Genomic DNA, 24,599 nt, shown 5'->3' with positions numbered 1-24,599 from the left:
AAAATAAAAACACGATTTGACATTTTTCATAAAAGATTAAATAAAAGATTGTATTTTAACGGTAATTCAAAATAAATTTGACAATCAAGCATATGTCAAAAGTAAAGATGCCAATGTGACATTTGCAAACGATTTTGATCTGCTCGAATGAAAAACGGAATTTGATGATGAGATTGAAACAAAAATAAAAACACGATTTGACAAAAAGATTGACAAAAAGATTGTATTGGAACGGTAATTCAAAATAAATTTGACAATCAAACTTATGTCAAAAGTAAAGATGTCAAAGTGACATTTGCAAACGATTTTGATCTGCTCGAATGAAAAACGGAATTTGATGATGAGATTGAAACAAAAATAAAAACACGATTTGACAAAAAGATTGACAAAAAGATTGTATTGGATCGGTATTTCAAAATAAATGTGACAATCAAACTTAGGCCAAAAAAATAGATGCCAAAGTGACATTTGCAAACGATTTTGATCTGCTCGAATGGAAAACGGAATTTGATGATAAGATTAAAACAAAAAAAAAACACGATTTGACATTTTTCATAAAAGATTAGAAAAAGAGATTGAAATGTGACAATTAAACTTATGTCAAAAAAAAATGTCAAAGTAACATTTTCAAAAGAGATTGATCTGCTCGAATGAAAAACGGAATTTGATGATGGGATTTTATAATCCCATTTGACATTTTTCTCAAAATATTAAAAATAAAGTCCATAAGTGAATTAATATTATTTTTATCATGTGACGTTAGGTGCAATAAATGTCATGCATACAAATGAGAATATGGCATATTTGACAAGTACATTCAGAAAAATAGATGTCAAACTGACATTTGTAAGTTAGTTGTTTTCTACTCGAATTGAAAACGATGTTAATTGGTTTTTAATAGAATTTTATAATGAAAATATAAAACAAGAAAACTATTTTGTGTTTTATCTTTTAAGATTAAATATTAAGTCCATTAAATGCCTCAGTATTATTTTTAGAATGTGAGGTTAAGGGCAGTTAAAGTAACAGCATTGGACATTTTTGATAAGTGGTTTTTTTTTTTAAAGTAAGCAATTTTAAGTTAATTTAAAATAATGTCTATTAAACATGTTTTAATGCGCTATTATGTAAATAAAGTTATTTTCAAAATACTTAAAAAAAAGTGTTAAAAATATGTCAAAAAAAGTGTTAAATTATTTCATGAAATTGTATGAAGAAAAAAAGATCAATCTCGAAATATCAAAATTTGTGTTCAAAAACCATAAAAATACAATAACATTTTTTTAACGTTTCAAAATTTATTGAATAGTTTTTGAAGAAAATTCCCAATTTTTGAACTAATTCTTTTACAAATTGAAGGACTTTTTCTTTGATAGAAGGAGATGAATTGTGTATTATTGCGCCATCTGTGAATTCTTCAAGATATTTTGAAAAAAGTTTTGAATTAAACAGGAATTAAAGCCTGTTATATTAAGGGGTTACATCTATTTAGTGGCCGAAAAAATAAGTGTTTTTGGGAAACTTATTAACGGTTTAGGATCGTAAAATCACAGCTGTTTAAAACCTTAATTAGTGATCACTGTAAATATTTCACCAATGATCTACAATCAAAAAGCCTTTTTTCAAAGGGTTTCAAAAATTATCAGTTTTTGAAAGTAGGCGATCCAAAGTCTAAGTTTTTATTTTTCAGTCAAAAAATGACTTCATTTTAAAAAAACCTTTGATTTGCATGTTAAAAACATGCAAACATTTCAAGTAAACCCGTTTACTTATTTTTAAATATCGTGGCCACCAATTTTGAAGAGGCGGTTAAAAACTGAAACCCACAGACAGAACATGGTAAAAATGGCATTAACCCACTCAATTTTGAACGGATCGACATACAACTTTCAGGGACTGTTTTTGAAATGTCATACTTTAAAAAACGAATAATAGAATAATAGATGTAACTCCTTAAATTGGTCATTTTAACTTTGTTCTTAAATAATAATCATACAGATCAGGCCTCAGAGTCTGAGTTTAAAAAATGAACACAAAAGATATCACAGAACGATATTTATGCAATTTTCTAAAAAAAAATCTTTATTTTAAAAATAAAATATTTTTTAAAATGATAAACAATTGAGCATCGTATCACCGAAATTAGAAAACTTGTGATATAATTATATCACAAAAATAAATAAAAACTTGAAGCAAATGCAAACGGTTCCTTAGCTTGAATTCCTAACCTCAACTAGCGGCCATTATCGTATTGAAAAAGCGTCATATGTTTTTTTGATTTTAGAAAATGTGTACAAATGTCCATGATTACAAATACATAAAAAAAGGAGTTACGATGATACAAAAAAGTGTGTGTGTAGATATATTGTTTGTTTTTTTTTTTTTAATTTTTAAAAAAATTGTGATTTTTACATACATTAGATATTTTATTTTTTTTCTATAAAATAACAAAAAAAAATATCTCTATCCTAAAAAAACAGTCATTTAATTTACCTAAAAGTCTCTTTGCGAAGAAAAACGTAATATTGTATTATTTTTTTGTTTATAAATATTTTGTAATTTGTTTGTTTATTTGCCAAATTTTGTCTGTCAAAAAAGAATTACGTTTTTATTTTGTTAATATTTTACTAGTTTTTTCTCATGTGTGTTGTGTGAGTGTGTGTGTAAGTCAGTTGTTAATGTAAGTGTGTTACTTTTTGTTTCTCATCTAGATTTTTAGTTTTAGAAACTTTTTTTTTCTATCTTTTAAAGTTATTTTTATAAAATAATTAAAGCATGAAAAAAAAAATAAAAATTTTTGAAAAGTTTTTTTTTGTTTTGTTTTTGTTCATCAAAATGATTTTTTAAAAAATATTTTAATGGTTAGTCTCAAGAATTTAATATTAAATTTAATATTTTTGTTTTGTTTCGTATTATTTTGTGTGTGGATTTCATTGTTTATTCTTTAAGTCTCTGTTTTGTTTTTTTTTTTTTATTTTTTTTTGTTTAAATTTAATTTATTATTTTAAAAGGGTTTATATAAATGTATGTATGTTTTATTTATTTTAATTTGTTTTATTTTTTGTTGAAAGAGAGAATATTGCTAAAAACTGTTTATATTGTTCTATGGTTATTTTTCTTGAGTTTTGTTTCTTTGAAAATAAAAACTGCGTGAATGCGTGAGTTTAATTTTTTTTTTATGAGAATCTTGTAAGACTATTTTTGTTTTGCTATGTTGGTAACGCTGCTTGAATTTCTGTTTTGTTTTTGTTGTTATTTTAAATTTATACTTAAACATTAAACAATATGTTTTTACTTTTTTTATTTATTTTTAAAAAAATGTATAAATTGTTTGTTTTTGTTTTTTTTTGTTTTAAATTTAATTTTATTTGTTATAAGTATGTTATTTTTTTTTAACTTTTTGTATTATATGTTTTTATTTGTTTATTATCATTTTTATATTAATTATATATTTGCAATGGTTTTTTTTTGTTTGTTGTTGTTGTTTGTTGTTTTTGTTTAATCCTGTGGTGAGGCAACTGATGTAATTGTTGCTGATGTTGCTGCTACTGCTGTTGTTGGTGCTGCGGCGGCTTGCTGTTATGTTAGGTCTTGAGGTGAATCTATTGAGAATAATTCTTTGTACAATGCCGGAAACACTAGATTTGTGTGTTCTTGTTTAAATTTACTCAGCGCATCCATGTGCATTATTGACAGTTCACTAAAAAATAAATAAATAATAATTATTATTAAAAATATTTTTAAATTTAAGTTAAAATCATTAAAAATGTTAAATTATTTCTAAAAATGTTGTTTTTAATTGATATCATCTCAGAATTTTATATTTTTAATGTTTTAAATATTACAAACATTATTTATCCACTATTATTTAAATTGATTACATAATTTTAAGAATAAAAAAAAAACAGAAAATAAAATTAATTGAAATGCATTTTTCTTGATAATATTTTCATTAAGTATTTAAAAAAAAACTCAAAGTCAAATTATTTAATATAAATTTAACTTTTTTGAATAGTTGAAAAATTGCAAAATAAAAGATTTGTGAAAAAAAAAACTTACCGGAAGGTTGGTATTTTATTTAACAGCGTGTCCAGCACTGTAACGTCACCCTTTAACGGTGCATGATTGGCTTCGAGCTCTTGTCTAATGGCATTCATACTCAGATTGAATAGCCTCTGAATTTCTGTATTTCCACGAACACCATTTCGTTCTATTATTTAAAAAAAAATACGAAAAAAATACATAATTATTAAATTGTTAAATTTTTTATAATTAAGTTGTTGTTGAAATATTTACTAATATACGTACCCGGCCACAACAGCACTAAACTTTGATATAAAGCCAATTCAGTTTCAGTCAGTTTCAATTCGGCAATTGATTTTGCTGTCTCAAAGATACACGACACTAATCGCATCTCATACGAATCGGAAGTGTAAAAGGCTTCTTGCGGCAGCATAACATCACCGTATAATACGGCATTCTGTGAGAGATCTAACAGACGTGACATACGTACGATCGCTAACTCAAACGATCCAGTTTTTAACAGAAGAATCTGGAACAAAAAAAAGAATTATTTGAAATAAAAATTGATTTCCTTAAAAAAAATATATATTTTTTAAAATGCTTGAAATTTCGACTGTCATTTCCGATATAAAAGAAGATCTATTAACATTTTGAAGAATAAACTGTTTTTTAGTTTAGACATGACATTTCGTCAGATTTGAATAAACTGACACTTGATCTCATCTGGATCGATAAGTCAAACAAACCCAAATGACAGCTGGAAGATATGCATTTCCTTCTCTTCCTTGTATTTGTTTTCTCTTTTCTTGTCCTTTTCTTTAAATTACCATTGACAGTCCAAAATATTGTACGAGAGATTTTAATGAATCTGTCAAAAATACAGCTAAAACTTCTGACAACATAGAACAAAAAAACACCAAATTAGAGTTTGGGGGATCTGACGTTTCAAAACAGTTTTGTAGAAAAACAGGTTTGTCATGAGCTAAGAAATTTTAATACTGATTGGAAATGACGCATTTAAAAAAATCCAAAATGGTTGCCCATCTTCATACATACGTCCAACTTTAATCAAAATCAGTTGATATACTCCGAAAAGATCGATCGACCAGAACCTAGTGACAGCTGGAAGACGTGCTCTTCTTTTCTTCCTTGCTTTTATTTAGATGTCTCTTACTAACCACTTTTTGTTAACCATAGACAATCAAAATCATATCACTAGATATTTTTACAATATCAAAAAAACTGCAGCTAAGTCTTCTAGTTGTTTGACGGGTTTGACGTTTATAAACGGACAAGAGGGACTAAAACATCCTTTGAAACTGGTAATTGATCATTCATAATGGTAACGGGATTAGTTTTTATTCTCGTCCATCTTCATGCAATCAAAATCACTTGATCGATCGAACAGAACAAAGTGACATTGATGCAATGATTTTGAATTTGTTTATCTTTTCTTAAATTTGTTTATCCCTCATGTCTCTTACTGCCTTTTTCACTTAGATTATTCAAACCTTTGACAGTTGAATTCATGTATAACCAATTAGCTAAAGAAAAATGCAAAATTTCAGATTAAAGTCATATTGACATTTGCTTATAGTTTGACGTTTAAAAACGAACAAGGCAAATTGTCTGATATTTTTTTAAACAGCTATGTAGAAAACTAAGTTTATGTGCTATCTTGAATAACTTAAATGAAATAATTTTGAATTTAATGAACTAGTAATTTTATGGATAAGCCATAAAGCATTCAAAAAAATGGTGGGTTGAACATCCAAGTTCAATTAAAAACACTTGATCTAATCCGAATTTATCAATCGAACAGAACCTAGTGACAGCTGGAAAATATACTTATTACTTATTTATCCTTTCTCATTACTTTATTTGGACTATTACCAATTAAAATCATTGTACAAGAAGTTTTTATGAAACTGTTAGTAGGATATTACAGCTAGAGCTGCTTAAAACAAACAGAAAATAAAGCGCTCACTTTAGGTTTGACATTGAAAACTGACGAGATGGTTGGTATTTACGTGTTAAAAATTGATATCAGCTAATAATATTTAAAATGGTGGCGGAATGATTTTTTTTCATGTCCATCTTCAAGTCCAATTAAAACCACTTGAATGGATCCAAATCGAACAGAACCATGTGACAGTTGATTTTCTTTTTCTCATTTGTTTATCTTTCCTGTTTCTTACTGCAATTTTTCTAAAAATTATTTGAACCTTTGACAATTAAACTCACACAAAATTATAACCAATCCGCTAATAAAAAGTGACAGCTAGAACTTTTGATAACAGAAAATAAAACGCCAAATTTCAGATCAAAATCAAATTGATATTTGCGTAAAGTTTTGGAATGATTTGGAACATCAAAGTTCAATCAAAAACGAGATTGATAAGTCGAACAGAACCAAGCTATAATTGAAAGACAATATAATCATCACTCTCATTCTTGCATTTTTATTTTACCTGTCTATTTATCTATTCTCTTTTTTTCTACATTATTTGAGCTATTGGCAAAAAAAACGAAAAGTGACAGTCTGCAATGCTTTGTAATAAAAAACAAGTTTATATATTATCTTAGGTCCGTTCGCGTACCTTCTTAAAACCGTCTAATTTTACGAAAAATTACGAAATTTAATTAAATGCTGTTCACGTACTCAAAACTTTTGCAGTTTATCGTAAAAGAGAACGCTCACGAAAGTGTAAAATTTTTCCCCCAACCTACGAATTTAAGCCCAAGAAATTTCTGATTTCTGAAAAGTGTCAAATTTGATAGAATAAATTAAATAAATGTCTCGCTTTTGCTGTCAGTTATAAAATTAAAAATTGTTTTCCCAAAGAACAGTAACAAGATTGCTATTATCAAGTTTCAATTTAATCAAGATTTTTCATTAAAAAACAATGAGCTAGCATGATGTTGCTTGAAAGTCATGTTTACGAATTTTATTGCAGAAAGTAAGCGAACGGGCCTTTTTTGTTTACTTCTTTAAAATTGATTTGGATTGTCATGATCTAAAAAATTTGTATAGATTGGCAATTTGGCATTAAAAAAATCCAAAATGGTGGCTGGAACTTTTTAAGTTCAATCAAAAACATTTGATCTAATCCGAATTGATCAATCGAACAGAACCAAGTTACAGCTGGAAAATATACTCATTACTTATCTATCCTTTTTTCTTTACATTATTTGGACTATTACCAATTAAAATTATTGTACAAGAAGTTTCTATGGATCGATTAGTAGCAAATTACAACTAAAGCTTCTTAAAACGAACAGAAAATGAAGCGCTAATTTAAGGTTGAATTTAAAAACGAATGAGAGCGTTTGTTTTTACGTGTCGAAACCTAATATCATGAGCTAAGAAAATCCAAAATGGTGGCGGGGACGATTTTTCTCACATTTATTTTTATGTATCCAAGTTCAATTAAAATCACTTGAATGGATCCGAATCGAACAGAACGAAGTGACAGCTGATACTGCATGTTTCTTACTGCCTTTTTTCTTTAAGTTATTTGAACCTTTGACAATTAAAAACATTGTAAAAGAGATTATAACCAATCTGCCAAAAAAAGGTGACAGCTAGATTTTTTGAGAACAGAAAATAGAGCGTCAACTTTCAGATCGAACTCATATTGACATTTGCGTAAGGTTTGACAGATTTAAAGTTTATGAGCGACCGAGGTAAAATGTCTAATTTTTTTTACAGTCTCGGGAACATCCAAGTTTAATCAAAAACATTGATCTATTCCAAACTGATAAATCGAACAGAACCAAGTGATAACTGAAAGATATATTTATCACTCTCATTCTCGCATTTTTTACTTTACATGTCTATTTATCTATCCTCTTTTTCTGCATTATTTGAGCTATTGACAACTAAAATCACATTATAATAAATTTTAAGGGACCTTTCAACGAAAAGTGACAGTCTGGAATGCTTTCTAGAAATAAGTGTTTTTGTGTTATTTTATGTTTACTTCTTAAAAATTGATTTGGTTTGTCATGATCTAAAAAAATTGTTAAGATTAGCAATTTGGCATTAAAAAAATCCAAAATGGTGGCTGGAACTTTCAAGTTCAATCAAAACATTGGTCTTATCCAAATTGATAAATCGAACAGAACCAATTTATAACTGGAAGATGTAGTCATCACTTTCCCTTGTTTTATTTTGCATGTCTATCTATCTTTTTTGAGACATTGTCAATCAAAATATTTGGTACAAAAAATTTTCACGAATCTGTCAACGAAAAGTGACAGCTAGAACTCTAATAACGAAAAATGTTTTAAAAAATGCAAAATGGCAGCAGGAAGTACTTTCTTCTTTTTTGAGTTGATATGAGTTTGATTAACGTTTAATATAAAAAACAAACTTACCTGATCGTCCTGACTTAATCGCATAAAACCAGGTATCAGTTTAGCAAATTCGATTATGTTTTGTATCATTTGTGTTAGCTTTTCAGCGCAGTCTAGCCAAAGTTCCTCTTGGCCGAGATTTTTGTAGTAAACTATTCGCGTTACATCCTTTAAAAGAAAAAAAAATAATTTATAAAAATTAAAAGTTTTGAAATATTTTTTTTAAAAAAAAATCTTACTTGTGGCTTTCTGAACATTTCATGCACAATTTCTAATTTTGTATTTGTGTTTGCATGAGCTTCCGCTAATGTCTTTATCAGGACTTCGTTAATATCGCCGTCGGCTTAAAAATATAAACAAAAATTACAAATTTCAAAAGTCATGATTTTATTGATAAGATGAAATGTATTTTTTAAAAAATCAATTCAAAAACTTTATTGCTAAAAAAAAAATTCGTAGTTAAATGAAATAAATATACAAAATAAGCAAATGGAACTAAGGGATAAAAATGGGCATGCAATTTTCTTAATACAAAAATACAAACAAAATGTATGAACTTCAGAGGAAAGTATAAATAACAATATGAATATTTTTTGAATCAAAAGTTTTCGATGGCCAATATTTTTGAAAAACGAGAGAGAGAGTTATTTTTTGTTTGCTTTTGACAAAAAACTTAAAAGATTCCATCACAGATCGGTCTAGAACCACTTTTTTGTGTTCTAGGCACTTCCAACCCATCTTACCCCATCTCGAATCACAGGAACTTTCATCGTCAATGAAACTAACTTGGGTCATTTGCGACGACGCTGCTGATATGGAAACGTTGGCGGCGGCAGCAGCGGCAGCCGCTGCAGCAAAGGTGGCATTTTGTTGGGCTAGAGGCTGCTGGGATGAGTGTTGGTGTTGTTGTGGTTGTTGGTGTTGTTGTTGCTGTTGATGCTGCTGCTGTTGGTGCTGATGGTTGCTGACTGTCGTGGTAGTGGCAGGATGTGATGCTGGATGATGATGAGAGGCTTGAGGCTGATGGTTTGTTTGCGGGGGCTGATGATGATGATTATCTGATGGATGATGATTTGAATGATTACCAGAACCAGTACCACTTACAACAACAACAACACTGCTTCCAGAGACATCAGCAGCCCCATTGTTACTATTGGTATTGCTTGTCGCACTACCTATGCCAGCGCTGCCTCCGGTACTGGGATTCGAGTCTGTATGACAGCAGTCCGATGGAGTGCCACGTCTTAATGAGTTATTTCCTAAAAACGTGTATGTTTCAAGGTTTTATGTGTCTTACTTTGTTTTTGGTTTTTTTTTTTATTTTGAAAATAAAACAAAGTGAATAATTGAATTTTTTGGGACTAAATTTTGAGCAGGGCTGTCCTATTTTGTTGGTTCTTTTAAGGATGCGGAATAAGAGAACTGAAGAAGTATAATTTAGGATTTGAAAAATAAATAAAAAAAAAATTAAGGTCCTCTACAATCACGGTAACACTATTTTATATTGTGATTCGAGATGGTAATCTTGTTAGGTGTTGCCATTTGTTTGTAGTACACAATTCCTATTGTCTCTCTCAACAACTTAATTACTAAAAATATGGTGCTGAATTGATTGATAATGAAAGGGGGAATGAATATGGAACAAAGCTTGTTAGAAGGTTTATAATCTTGAAGGTGCAAACAAAGTAGTGAGAGGTGTTGTTTTTCTTCAAGGCTTATGTGGACCATAATAAAAATAAATCACGAATTCTAAGTTTCTAACCGAATCTTTAAAATTTTGTTTTGTTTTTTAAAAGTATGCAATCTAGAAAATTCTTGTACTTTTTTTTCAATGAGTAAGAAGAAAATTATTTATCGTATCAAATTTTGTGGTCTTGTGGTTTGTCACAAACCAAGATGATGGTACTTTTAGAACCTTTGATATGAGATCGAAACGAGTCTGAATATGTAACACCCGCAATTCCCGAAAATTTTGGTGTTCTCTCTCAAAGTAAAATTTTTGCTCTAAAAAGATCAATTTTAGATTTTCGTTCTGACATTTGGTTTGCTGTCCATCTGTCAAAATACAAATTATAAAATAACATTAAAGAATGACGTAAATTTGAGAGGACTACAGTCCATAGCTAACATAAGAAATATTTTTCGAGGCAAAAGTCATCTCTTCGAAAGTTCTTCCTCCACCTTTGGCTTTTGCGATAGGCCTATAAAATTCTAAAATACCACTGACTTTCATAAGCATTGAAAAGTACACAAAATAAAAAACAATACACTTTTTTACGCAAGTGAAAATGTAGGTTAAATAAAAATGTTTTTATTATGGTTCTATAAAATATTTGGCATTTTTTTATACTTTGCAAAAATGTTGACTTAGCCTAGATTTAAAAATTATAAAAGTCTTATCGAAAATGTTCAAAAATTTGCTTTTTCTTTGGAGATAAGAAAAATATCTAACTTAGAATGGTTAAAATAACGTAAATTTTTAAAATGGTCCACAAAAGCCTTCCAATCCAATGAAAATTAATATTTAGTTTTTCTTCTAAGGAAAATTGTGATTTTATTTAACAACAAGTTGTGTTTTTTTTAGAATGCTTTAATGACAGAATATGTAGGAACAAAAAAGGGGTTCTACGGGGAAAAAGGTGACAGGAATTTTATAAAAAAAACTGCTCACTATAATTTAATTAACATAATTACAAATAGTTAAGCCCTGTTTTTTTATATTTTACATGAATTAATGAATGTTTGCCAATGATTTTCGATGTTAAATTAAAAGTAAAAATGATGTTAGTTTAAATAATTATTTGTATTTAATCGAATATTGATCTCAGAGCAAAACGAAGTAATGTGACATCACTTTCTCATCAATACGTAAACGCTGATAAACCAGACAAGTTATGTCAAAAACTGTCAAAGTGAACATAAGTACATTAAGAACATGAGTATGATGTTAAAATGGACAGACCGAAATGACATTTCTTAAATCTCTTAAATCTGACAGAAGTAACTAAAATGACATTTGACAGCAGTAACAAACTAATCGTTCAATTGGGGACGTTTCTAAAATATTTGTTCATGAAATATAGCCATTGAAAGATAGAAGATTTAAGACACAATTTTAGTTGCCTTTTTTTGACAGCTAACTTTAAAAATAAGTGAAGCTTGAAAATTTGGATTTTAATTAAAAGTAGATTGATATTTTTTCTGGCTGTTGGAATAGGTTTTATTTTTAACTTTGCTGATTGCTTTCATGTCCATAATTACAGTGTAAATGTCAGTTTTACATTATAATTATACTTTTGTTGATGAACTGTTAAAATTGTTTAGACATTAATGTTAAAATATCAAACTTTCGACACGGCAAACAATTGAAAAACCGCAATAGTAAAAATGACAGATAGAATGAATCAATTTTTGTGTGTCCAATGAAAAGCGCCAAAACAAATTCGAATCAATTGTGTTTAGATCATAAGAAATTGATCAAATTGTTTGTCTGATTATTTTTAATACATGAATAGATTGTAAGTACTCAGAAATAGCTGTTTTCTGCACGGTGGTGGTGTGGTGACACAAGAACTGTCAGATTTGAATAACTGCCCAATGAGAGTAAGTTACAAATGAAAATACTTTATGATCATCTGTCATTCTAAAATACAACATTTTTGACAGCAAGAGTATAATGGCTAAATTCCAAACACGCTTTAGCTTCGGCTTCGTCTGCGTTACGGTGGGCTTGCTTCGAATGACATTGACATTTCTATTATTTCATCCCTCCAAAGAGCAAATATTTTGTTTGTTGACATTTTTGTACAGCTGTTGAGCTGTCAGACAAAGCAAATGTTCAGATAATTGAACTAGAACTTAAGTTGGAGTCACATTACGTTACAGTACGTTCTTTTCCTTACGATTGTCAAATGAAACGTGAGGTCGAAGCTCCATTGTGATAGCATGAATTGAATTCCTATGGTAAACGTCAGGCGAAGCTGAAGCTGAATCGTGTTTGTGTTTCAGCCATAACTGTCGTGCATGAAAGCTAGAGTATAGTTCAAAGAAGTTTGACTCGCGAAAATCTCCGATAAGATTTAATTTTTGACAGCTGACTACTTGAACTTTTTCCAATTCTTATTAAAATTGCTCTGAAATCAAGATTCCTTTAAAGAGTGATGAGTTATGAAACTTTTTACAATATAAGGATTAATTTGTTAAATAATAAGAAAAACTCAAAAAAGAAAGTAACATTTTGATTCATCCAAAACCAATACTTACCGTGACCAATGAAGTCTGAGTCAATCATTGTACTTCTAGGCTCGTACGTTGTACTGTCCACGGCGTAGTCCGCTGAAATATCATAGGTCATCGACTGTTGAGGCGTCACTGATGCTGAGTAACCATACGGACTCGCGTATCCAACTTCATTGCTTGAATATCCATAGCTAGGAATTTTGTTTGTTTTTTTTTTGGTTTCGATTTTTGGTTTGTGGTTGTTTTTTTGGATTTAATATTTTTTTTTTAAATCAATTTTTTTTTTGTCAGTTGGGAAGAAGGGGATATTGCCAAATTTGTTTTTCATAGAAAATAGAGAAAAAGGAATTTTTGTTTTGGTTTTTTTTTGGTTTTTGAATGATTGATTTTGGTTTCAAGGAAAAACACACAATATGATATGTTTTTTTGAATTACATTATTGAAAGGTGGAACAAAAAGAGAAATAATTAATAAAGAGTATGCATGTGAAAAGGTATGATGATATAAAATTGTAATGATATGAAAATTGTGGTAATCAAAAGTTGTATACCCATTGTAACTGTGATGTAATTGATCACTGCTTGACGGCGTTTGTGTATCGAACACTGAACTGTCGGGAGCTGCATCACTTTGGGCGCGCATTTGCGCTCGATGAAATCGCACTTCGTCTTCGACTTTTTCACGTTGTTTCTTCGACATTCGACCGAATTTTACGGCTGAAAGAAAAAAATAAAACATAAGGAAAATTGTTAGTTTAAAAAATTCATACATTAAAAAACATAATAACATCTATGACACACCCTATAACATGAATTAAACCTAACATCCGTATCTATCCTTCAATCGGCTAAAGGTTTTGGACTTTAAAACAACTTATCACAGATTTTTCCAAAGTGCATCGCTAAGTCCATCTCTTGTTTTTATTTTGTTATGTCTTTCATTCAAGATTCAATTGATTTTTTCAAATGCAAATTCAAATAAATAAATGGAGGTATTAAACCTATGAACCAACCATAAACATAGCTTGGTTTTGTGCATCTTGTTCATTCTTTCATATTTGATTAACGATTTAATCTGATGGCTCGAATCTATACTCGTATAGCAATGCAATGAACAAAATCAAGTGCTTATGGTTTGCTGAATCGCTTTTATATGATGTCGATGATAATGATGAACATTTTTCTTTTTTTTTTTAATAAAGTAACCTTCACCCACCACATACCGGAATATATTGGTTTGAGGCTTATGAAATGAAATATTATGAAATAATTATTATTGAACCATTCATTGGAGGAGGTTTCAAATCGAATATTGACGTTTAACAAATTTAAAATTTGTTCAATCAATTGGGACACGCCTAAATTTATTTCTTATGGTTTTCCATTTAACTTTTCTTAATTTATAACAAGGAAGAGAGTGTTGTTCGTACATAATAAACTTTCAAACAGATCTTTTGGTTTATTTGAAATCGGATACAGGAAATCAGTAGCTGTGTAAATTTGGGATATTAAATGGTTTATGTTTTAAAAACAATATTAAAGTCAAAAACTCAAAATATCTAATTTAATTCAGAAACTTGCTTCATCAATTATTTCTGAGTTTCTGACACTTCAAACTATTGACTCTGTGGCAGTGGCGAGGCGTGACTTATTTATAAAGTTAAGTCGGAGAAAAATGAGGGACTAGAAAAAATATCAGAAATGTACTTGCTGAAAAAGATCTCAGAACTGAAGTAACACTATTCGGAAGTGTTAAAAACAATCTACTCAAATTAAAAATTTGAGGAAATGTGTCGCGTAACATGTCTAACATGGGTGCTTAATCTTCAAGGTGACGAAGGGATGGAGTTGTATGCAAAAACTTTAAGTTCATTCAATCGAATATTCCATGAAAAATACTAAATTAGTAAAAGATTTATATCTTGCATTAAGTTGACCTATAATATTATCTTTAATTTGTGTACAAAGCGTTTATAGCGCGTTTTTGAATCCGTTTCAAGCAATACCCTTTTCAATGGCGGTTCTCCGCAACCGTTAGCGTTTAGACTTTCGAAATTGATTCAAATTTCTCTATGAAATCAGAGCCAAGCCAAACCAAGCCAAGACTCAAAACATTCTATTTCTCTCTTTGCGATTTCAACATCCGTTTGTTTATTTGGAATCAAATTGAAAAGAACACCAGAAATATTTGTTTTCTAATTTAATGGATAAGCTCAAAGGAGGGGTAAAGTGTCCTATTTCTACCACTTTTTTTTTCTTTAAGAAATGAAGTTTCTCAAAGTCATTATTTTCATCTAACAGAAAATCTCTCAAACAGCAATCTATTCCTATAAGAGCCGTTGTGACTTTTAAGTTACTAAAATTTAAACAAAATGCAACCACGTTTCACAAATCACTTCCAATTCAAATTTTGTTCACGCATTTATTTATACACCTTGCACTGCAAATCTGCCTCATTAATGTTGGCTACTTGTGCCACTTAATTAAAATTACAGTAACTTTCTGCCAAAAATAATTCCACTACCCAATTTTGTTTAAGTGGCAACCCCTACTTCTTAAACTTCATCCGCCGAGAATGAAGGAAAATATCGAATAAGTCGATAGAAGACGGGTTACGTTTGGCTTTTTTTCTACACAGAATGGATGAATTTTTGTTTGCTCTATCTAACAAGTGTAGTGCGTCAACGCACTGCTTTGCTTAGGCTCAACCTGACATGCGCATGCGCAATGCGTATTTCTCCATTTCCAACAATCTTGTTTGTTTTTGCACAAGCAAGTGAATTTTCAGATACATAAAAATTCATCGAAAGAAAGGCGGTGAACATCGGGTTATTTCTATGCTTAAGAAAGCGTTGGTTGAATAAAGAAGCACACGCCTAGCGAGAAGTAAAAGAGGAAACGGGATAGAAAACAAATTTTGCTCTATTCAGCGAAAAAATAATAACCCGGCATACCTTTGAAGAAGAAAATACATGTTGATTAAATTATTGTAAAGTAATGTCGATGTCACAAGGGTTGCTGTTAAATAATTTGTTTATATACATGATGCATGAAGTTTTTCTTGTTGATATTGAGATTTACAAAAGGTAAGTCGATAGGAATCGACTTATATGGTGCCTTCGCCACTGCTCTGTGGACAGACCAAGGTTTGTTTGTTTTGAATTTCTTTTAATTCTTGATCTGTCACTTTTTAGACGTGTTCAGATGTAGCGTATTTAATAAAAGTGTTTATTTGTTGGCAAAAGATTACAATTTTGTGCTTGAAATTAGAAAACTATTTACTATTTAGAGACTTAGAGCTTAGCAATTGCTTATCATTTGAACACGGATAATTATTGACAGTTTGGGAAAAGCTAGAAAACAATTAATCAGACGGTTTATTATTAACTAATTAAATTGAAATGACAAAATATCAGCTTTTATATGGTTTTAGTGGGTTACAAATAGTAACAAATGTTTGTTTTACTCTAAGTGGAATATTAAGAGATGCTGAGACCGTTTAAAATAAGAAAAATTATCATTTCGAAATCGTAACTTGCTGAAATACATTTTGTGTACATGTTTTAAAAGTATGCGCCAAATACTTTTGGTTTCATTCACTCACTTCGTGCGGTAACTTTGCTATAAAGAAATTAATGAAAACTGCTATTAGACATTATCGACGGACGGGCGGACGAAAGATTCGTCCATCCCTGTTTTGTTATAAGTGAAGCACTCTGGAGTTTAAGACGTTATTGTTAGAGGAACGATGTTGTACAATCTAGTACAATCGCATTTCTTTTCTGATGCATTTGTGAACGCACTCCCAATGCAGAATGTCTGCAGTAAACAAAAATGTCTGACTTAGTCCGATTTGTATGTAAACAGAGTTCATAAACGTCAGAGAAAAATGGCTGTCAAACACATTTTGTTGAACTTGATTTCTGATTTGCTTACCGAAAAAGAAAAGAAAATTATAATTGACACAAACACCAGTCAGTGCCTCTTCGTCCTTCTTGTCGTTTCAAAAATGATTTTCATAATTCCCGCTCTTTCTGCAGCCAAACAAATTCAGCTGACAACAGTCTGACGTTTATGAACGGTAGGTACTGCAGTTCGACAAGGTTAGTTCGTTCGAAAATCTGACTTTATGAATGCAGATAACGTAGTTCTTAGATGGGCTGACGTTTATGAAAACATTCGAAACCTTTAAATGGTTTCAACAAGTGAATGGTGTCAGTTTTGGAAGAAGAAGACAAATTATTGAAATAGAGAAAATGACGAGCTTTTAAGAGTAACATGTTTTATTTTCAGTCTTAAATAAGTAATTCAAATTTCCAACGAAACACCCTTAGACCTTGGTCATGAGTTAAAAGATTCATTTCAAATACGTGAGGACAAAAAATTAAAGAGAAGTTTTGTTGGACCCATTATTTTCTTGTTTATTTTTTTATTTTCTTCATTTGTAAAGTGGGTGTAAAGATCGAGGGCCATTGATGAAGAATATAGTTTGAATTGCAACATTAAAGACAAATTTTCTCATCTACCCAAGAAGGGATTAATCGATTCCGAAAAAATTAAGAACTGGGTTCCAAATTCTATTAAATACTAAGAAATATCAATACCTCCTATTACTACAAAAGTCTTTATATCGTTTGTTTATTTAGAAGGAATAATTCTGTAGGGTATTAGTTAATAACGTAGTACCCGTGGCGTGATGGTTAGTGCGTTGGACTGTCATGCAAGGGGTCTTGGGTTCAATCCCTGCCTGTGCCACCTTAATTAAAAAAAAATAATTTTCGCGGGTACTGCCTCTTGCGAGTAATTGACAAATCCTTCAAGAGTAATTCTTGTCATGAAAAAGTGCTTTCTCAAACTAGCCGTTCGGATTCGGCCTAAAATTGTAGGTCCCTTCCATTCCTGACAACAGTACTCGCACACAGGAATGGTTGAGAGTTGTAAGTCACTAGGCCCTGGTTCACAACGGACTGTTGCGCCACCCCATTTGATTTGATTTTGATTAGTTAATAACATAAGGCTGAAGAAATTCAATTTTTTTTTATTGTAGAAGTTTTGAGAAAAACAAATAAGTTAACTTTAAAAAAGAAGAATAAGTTTTAAAAATTGTAAAAATCAAATAAACCAACGAAAAAAACTATTTGCTTTTAAATGTTTGACAAACTTGACAAAATATTTTACTGTCAAATTTTTTAATTTAAAATGTAACCCTATATTATTGAGGTTTTTAAAAATAAGCCTAAGTTTAGAGTTTAATAGTGTTTTGGAGTTTCAATTTTAATCAAGACTTCGAAACAAATAAAAATAAAATAACAACTATTTAAACATTATTATCATTTTATTGACGTCGAAATCAAAGTTTTGGTCAAATTTAAACTCGAAAATATTTTAGAACAGTGTAAGACTCAATAATTTCAGTGCCTATTTCAATTTTATCATATTTTTCAAAAGACTTGGACAAACTTATTTACTGTCAACTTCCCGGTTTCTTGTAAACAAATAGTCCTATATACAACAAGCAGTCTGGTTTCAGGCTTTAGCATAGTTACCTATCTGTGTTGATAAAAACATCTGGTGATATTTAAAGTTCTATCAGTAATGACATACCAACTTTTATAAACTTTTTGGACTAATTGAACACATGATCTTATTATGATTTTTCAATGTATTTTCATTTTAACAGAAGAAAGTAATTAATGTTTTTGAATAAAAACTATAAATCACAGTTCAAAAATATATTGAGTGGAGTTCCTCAGGGATCTATTCAGGGTCCACTGCTTTTTACAATATTTACAAATGATTTACCTCAAAGTATAAGAGAAGCTTTGCAAATTGTATATGCTGATGATACACAGTTTTTCTTTTCTCTAGAACTCTGATTGATTAAAGATGGTGGATTTAGGCTTAACGCTGATCTGCAGAATTTACTGCAGAAATAAATTAATGCTTAGCTCAAAAAATCAAGGTGCTTAGTTGTTCATAGAAATAAAATGGAAAAATTAAGTTAGGAGTGTAGTAAACAACAACTTCGGGTGCCTTAACAGACTTTCTCTTTTTCAAATCATTGTATGGCTTTTTCTACTAAATTGTTTCATTCATTGTTTCATTGTTGATTTAAAATTGAATTAATAATCTAAATTCATTGAATAACATTTAAACTTTATACTTTTTCATATAAAAGCATTTTTAAAATTTTTGCAAATTGGAAGAACGAAATTAATTTGAGAGAACCGAACATCAATTTTTACCAAATTTTATTTTTTTATGAAAAAACGGACTGTTGGATTTTTATACAAAAAAACTATTGAATATCCAAAACAATATTTTCTGTGAAATACGAAAATTTGAAGAAAATATTTTTAAATTTTTGAAAGCTGTTTTAGTCGAAATTAAATTTTTACCAATAATTTTTTTTTTAGGTTTTTATATTTCGTAAAAAAACCTGTCAATTAGATGTTTCTCAAAATTTTACTGAATGTTAACAACAATATGTTTAAAAGGACAGAAGTTGTTTTAATCCAATATCTCAAATTTTCGAAAAGATATTTGAGTCGAAAATCAATTTTTGTCAACTTTTATTAATTTTTTTTAAAAAGATATTTGAGTAGAAATTTAATTTTTACCAACTTTGAATAATTTTTTTTTTTTTGGTTTTATTTTGTATAATGTTAATTATTATGTCAATTTGATTTTTATCAAAATGTTACCAGATGTTAAAAACGTTATTTTCTGTTGAGCTAAATTTATTTGGAGATGAAATCATTTTTATTCGTAAAATTTTAGAGGTGAAACATTTTTTCAGTTTATTTTTTGATTTATAAAAAAAAACGTTAATTGGAATTAGTTGATTAATTTCAAAAAAATTACTTATTTGGTATCACATTACAATATACAATACAAAATTTAATTCAAGTTTTTTGGTTCGTAAGATATTAAGAGTTAACCAAAATGTTCACCTTTTTTTAAAACGGCTATGGTAAAAAACTGCCCACGCAATTTTCTTGAGAGACTTTTCTGTATCTTTCGAACTTATTATCTGTATAACAAAATTTATTTGAAGTCGATCGAAAAAACCTCGCGAACGTAAGGACGTACGAACGTAGGTACATACGCACACAGATACATCTTTCTACAAATCTTTTATTTCGACTCTAAGGACCTTGAAACGTCGAGAAATGTTTTGACAAACCAGACCCATTACAATAACTTCCTATGGGAAGTTAAAAATCACGTTAAAAATTGTATAAACTGTAAGAAGTCCGGTTGATATTCGAACTACCGTCATCAATCACTTAGTAACTTTTGAAAGCTTTTTGGATTTCGTTAAGGCTTTTGAAACCGTTAGCATTAAAACTTAAAAGATTCTTCTGTTTATTTTCATATTTACACAGAAGAAAGCAATTAGTGTTTTTAAATGAATTTTATAGATCACAGTTCTCAAATATATTGAGTGGAGTTCCTCAGGAATCTCTTCAGGGTCCGTTGCTCTTTACTATATTTACAAATGATCTACCTCAAAGTATTAGACAAGTTTGCTACCATGTATGCTGATGATGTGCAGTTTCACACAAACTCGGAATTATCAAAATGGTGCCTTTGGTTTTAAGTCTGATTTTCAAAGCATAGTTGAGCCCATTCTAAAAAAAAAATACAGCTGGACCTAAAAAATCAAAGTGCTTAGTCGTCATAAAAATAAACTGGATTTAAGTTACTTTAACACTTGTTTCTCTAGGGAATACTCCAATCGAGTTTATCGTTAAAAACAAACTTTGAATTTTTTGACCTTAGGGACTTTGGTTTTTTGTGGGTACCATACACCTATAGAACTCTTGATTGATGTTTATAATTTCTTTATTTCTTTTATTTAAAGTTAATTTGAAATCGAATTAAATATCTAGATTCATTGTTTAACTTCAAAACTTCATACTTTTACAACTTAAAAGGAACTCAAGACATATAAAAACCCGAATCTGCTTAAATCCTTAATTCCCAAGTTTGGACTCAATCGACTCAATGGTTTCTGCTTAAAGGTCGAGGACAGACGAACAGAATCATAGGGTCCACTTTCTTCGTCTTCCCTACCATCGTAATGTCATGCTTAGTTAGAAATCTCGAGTTCAACGTTTTTCAAGAATGCGATAGTTGCCATATGGTTTCCAAATATCGCAGGTAATCCAATCTCACTAAAAACTACAGCAGTTAATATTTCATTCATAAAATCAAAAAAAAACCATAAAGTTTAAAGATGTACTAAAAGGAACACCAAATTTTCAGATACTCTTAAGGATTCTAAGAAATCTTTCAATTAGAAACAAATTTTCCTCTTCAACACATCACGCAGCACTTCTAGAAAAAAGAAACCGATTTCCCCAAAGGACTTCATCAAAAATCCTTAACATTCAAAACATTAAGTTAGGTTTATGTAAGAGGGTACTTCCAAATCATCAGACTTGTGATGTTGATGATGTGCATCAGCTTAAAGAAAACTTAATGAAAAGATAGTTTGTTGTTCTTATAGACGTTTAAACACACTACATGCATCGTCCATCCGCCGCAGATAGAGATGAAAAAAGGACCTTATCCGGTGTATGTTCCTACAACCTCTAGCCTATACCTAGAAACCTATTCACTATAATATAGTACACACAATATAATAATGTGGTTTGCCCTGAAGAAGGATTTCTTTTATTTTCATCATCATCCTTCCGAAAAGGAAAAAGAGAGTCTACAGTTCAACGAACTATTCCTATATTGTATCCTTATACTACTCCTGTTTATACATCACAGGAAGAAAGGAAAAAAGGCATAGATATGTATTTAAAGGAATAAAGGCAAAAATTGAGATAGTTTTTCTTTAGATCTTAGATTTTCACAGGCCCGCCCGGTTCCATCTCCATCTTCATTCATTTTCTACGTCTTTGCATTCTCTGTGCCATTAAGTGCTATTGGGAATATCTACGCCGCGTCGCATCACACCGCAACGTATCTAAGCAAAAATTCTTGTCTTGTTAACCCTTTAAAAGATCTGTTTTTCATAATATTCTGTTCTATTATTTTATGTTTGTTGTTGTGGTTGTTGTTGCTTTTGTGTGGATTTACTGAGAGAGAGAGAGATAGAGGAGGTATCCTTCAATATAATATAATATTTAATATAGAAAAGAAGACGACACAACACAGGAAATGTTTTCCGTTTCATTAAATTAAGGAAAATTCCCGGTTTGTATGTAATCCTTCAAGTTGATTAAATATTTCATAGTTTCACACTGTTTCCTGTTTTCTTTCAGTTCTTGGTTTATTCCTTTTTTTTGTTGGATTCATTTTTCTAGGTGCTGCTGGAGTCCTGCTTTAGCTGTAGCTCTGTGTAAAGCTGCAATCATGGCTGGCTGCTCTGGCAGGAAGGAGGTCCTTGTCAACCTCAGTAATGATTAAAAAGTAAATGCAAAAGGAGTAGGTAGGTACTGGTAGGTATACAAGTGTCTTGTTCTTGTTCTTGTTCTTCGCTTGCTGAATAGTTAGGCATAATGAAGGGTCCTTTGCGGTTGCTGAAACAGTTTTCACTCGCATTGTGGGTTTCTTCAGAACAATTTTTCTTTTTTCATTTAACTCAACATATCACAGTTTTGAGTTTTGTTTTTGTATACATTATTTTTATGCAGAAACTGAGAAACTTACAAACATATATTCATCATCATCAAGGAGTTGAACTATGACACTTAATGAATACGCGTATATTTTTGTAAAGCGTCATTTCATTATGGAGACGTATTTTTTTTTTAATGAACAACATAGTAATGTGTTGAATGTTGATGAAATGTGTAAATTTGGTGTTGAAAAGCTTTTAAGGAAAAGTTTTGCTGATTGTGGCATATACAAAAAATTATGGTAACGCATATAGAGACTTTCATACAAGTGTTTGTTCAGGTGTGTCATTAATTGACGCACAGAAAAATAAAAACAAATAATATAATTTCAGATTTAATTGTTTCAATTTGTACTGTGAATAATATGGTGATTTTTAGCTCTGTTTTCTTGTTTTTGAAAGGTTATTAACGTTTCTTAAAATATTGAATCAATACAAATTCATCAGCGTCAATAAAGAAGACACTTTTCAAAAAGAGTAGTTGAGTATCTGTCAAAGTTTGCAGTGACATATCCAGCTGTCAAAATATTCAGTTTATGATTTTTGAGAGGGAGTATAAAAGTACCACATTTGTAGAAGAGTACAATCTTTTGGGCATACAATCATAATAAATCATTCATTGAATTCAACTTAAAGATTGCAGTTATTCATTTAACCTAAAGATTGGAAGTTCAAATTTTGCAATCCCTAATCATTTGTCTTTAAAAAGACTGCAATCGCAATGAAACAATTTCCCCTATCGTTTGACCGCTGTAATTTGAGTCTTCATTCATTTTTCAATTCATTTGAAGTCTTTGCAAATCCCTTAAAAATGTTGGATTTTTAAGTTAAATTTTGGTTAGTGCCAGTGGCATGATGGTCGTCAAATCTTCGGTCGATAAGTCTTCTACCGGGCATCAGCAAAGTTTTCGAAAAGATCATCAATAGGGCTCTGACTAAGTGGGAAATAGTTCGGGTTCAAGGCGGGTCATGACACAATTCATGCTGCGTCTAAACTGGTTTCTGGTATCCAATGGAATAAATCAAAGCAACAATGCACAGGTGCTGTTCTGGTTGATTTGGAAAAGGCCTTTGACACCTTATGCTTAGAGGGTCTTTACCTAAAACTGAGCAGGCTTGGCATAACCAAACCTTCGTTGTATATACTTTATGATATGCTTAACGGTAGAAAGTTTGTTGTCAAAAGTAGCAATGTGACTTCTACCACAACAGTCTTAATTAAAAATGGTGAATTCGCCGATTCTCTTCAGCATTTACACCAGCTATCTGATAGGTAGTCTTACAAAGGCAATTGCGTACGCCGACGATCTAATTGCGTACAGAACGGCCCGAGAGGTTGAGGTTATTAGAATTCTCTTGCAGCGTGATTTCGACAAGATTCAGCGATATTGCGACGACTGGAAACTGGAAATAAATGTGCAGAAGTCGGAGACAATTCTGTTTCGGTCTCCGTTGGCTGGGGCCACGAGGGATACGTGCAAGAATTGGCGCAAGATGGTCATCGTTGATCTTCAAGGGCAGTGACTAGCGTGCAGAAGTGTAGTGAAGTACCTGAGTATCTGGTTAGATCAGTATTTATATTTCGTCAGACATATATGTAAATGTTCCTCTGACTAGGGCAAGAGGAGCCTGCGCTATGACGAAACGGTTGTTTTTTAGCAGTCGGCTGAGGTGAAGGAAATTTGCTACATGGCTCTCATACGGCCGATGATAGTTTATGATTGTCCTGTGAGGTGTTAAACCTTGCCAGATGGAGAATTTTTGGGTGTTCAAGCGGCAGTGTTTACTACGAACTACCGGCTTATATCGAACAGCCGAATCTTGTTACGTGCATTACTGTTCTAACCAGGTCCTATACAACAGGGCTCGAAAGAACAGAATTGACAATTGCGTGATAAAACTCGTTCTAGGTCAGATTGCAAGAGCTTTGTCTTCGACCAACAATTTAATTTTCGGGGCGTTTCATCCGAAAGACGAGTATTTTGAAAGTGCACGCTTGAGCGGCTTCATTCCACCAGAGGCGGTCTGATATAGGACAGATTGGCAGTTCCGCTAATCTAAAACGTCAAACGAAGAACCGTGGATAGGCAATCGTTCAATCGGGACGTCATGGCACAAGGCGGAGCAGAGCTCCTTTGGTTCAGTAGGGCTGTGTCTGAAAAGGACCGAGCTGATAGGGTGAAGCAGGAGAACCCGTTTTGGGGGCTTTAATCGGCACTTGAGAGTGAGAAGTCGGGATGGGGTTTTAAGCCTTGGCCGGCTAACATACTTATTTTATAGCTTTAGGGTTTAGTTTTAAGTAGAATAGGCATGAGGGCACACAAACAAAAAGCATGGAGTAA

General features: G+C 30.9%; 1 protein-coding gene across 2 annotated transcripts in view; it reads right to left on the bottom strand.

Moving 5' to 3' along the window:
• Window positions 1-376: 376 nt before the first annotated feature.
• Window positions 377-24,599, bottom strand: part of LOC129952723 (probable nuclear hormone receptor HR3) — a 269,230-nt gene continuing 245,007 nt past the window's right edge. For both annotated transcript variants that reach the window (XM_056065522.1, XM_056065523.1), the window contains exons 3-9: window positions 13,172-13,337; window positions 12,646-12,812; window positions 8,622-8,725; window positions 8,404-8,550; window positions 4,309-4,552; window positions 4,060-4,210; window positions 377-3,700 (exon numbers count right to left, since the gene is read on the bottom strand). In XM_056065522.1, coding sequence (XP_055921497.1) covers window positions 3,580-3,700; window positions 4,060-4,210; window positions 4,309-4,552; window positions 8,404-8,550; window positions 8,622-8,725; window positions 12,646-12,812; window positions 13,172-13,337 — 1,100 coding nt within the window. In that variant the 3' untranslated portion in view covers window positions 377-3,579. The remainder of the gene's footprint in view (window positions 3,701-4,059; window positions 4,211-4,308; window positions 4,553-8,403; window positions 8,551-8,621; window positions 8,726-12,645; window positions 12,813-13,171; window positions 13,338-24,599) is intronic.

The sequence above is a fragment of the Eupeodes corollae genome, chromosome 3 (genome assembly GCF_945859685.1).
Source record: "Eupeodes corollae chromosome 3, idEupCoro1.1, whole genome shotgun sequence".
Classification (NCBI taxonomy): domain Eukaryota; kingdom Metazoa; phylum Arthropoda; class Insecta; order Diptera; family Syrphidae; genus Eupeodes; species Eupeodes corollae.
The sequence above is the reverse complement of the archived record's forward strand: the minus strand, read 5'-3'. Positions and strand labels throughout refer to the sequence as shown.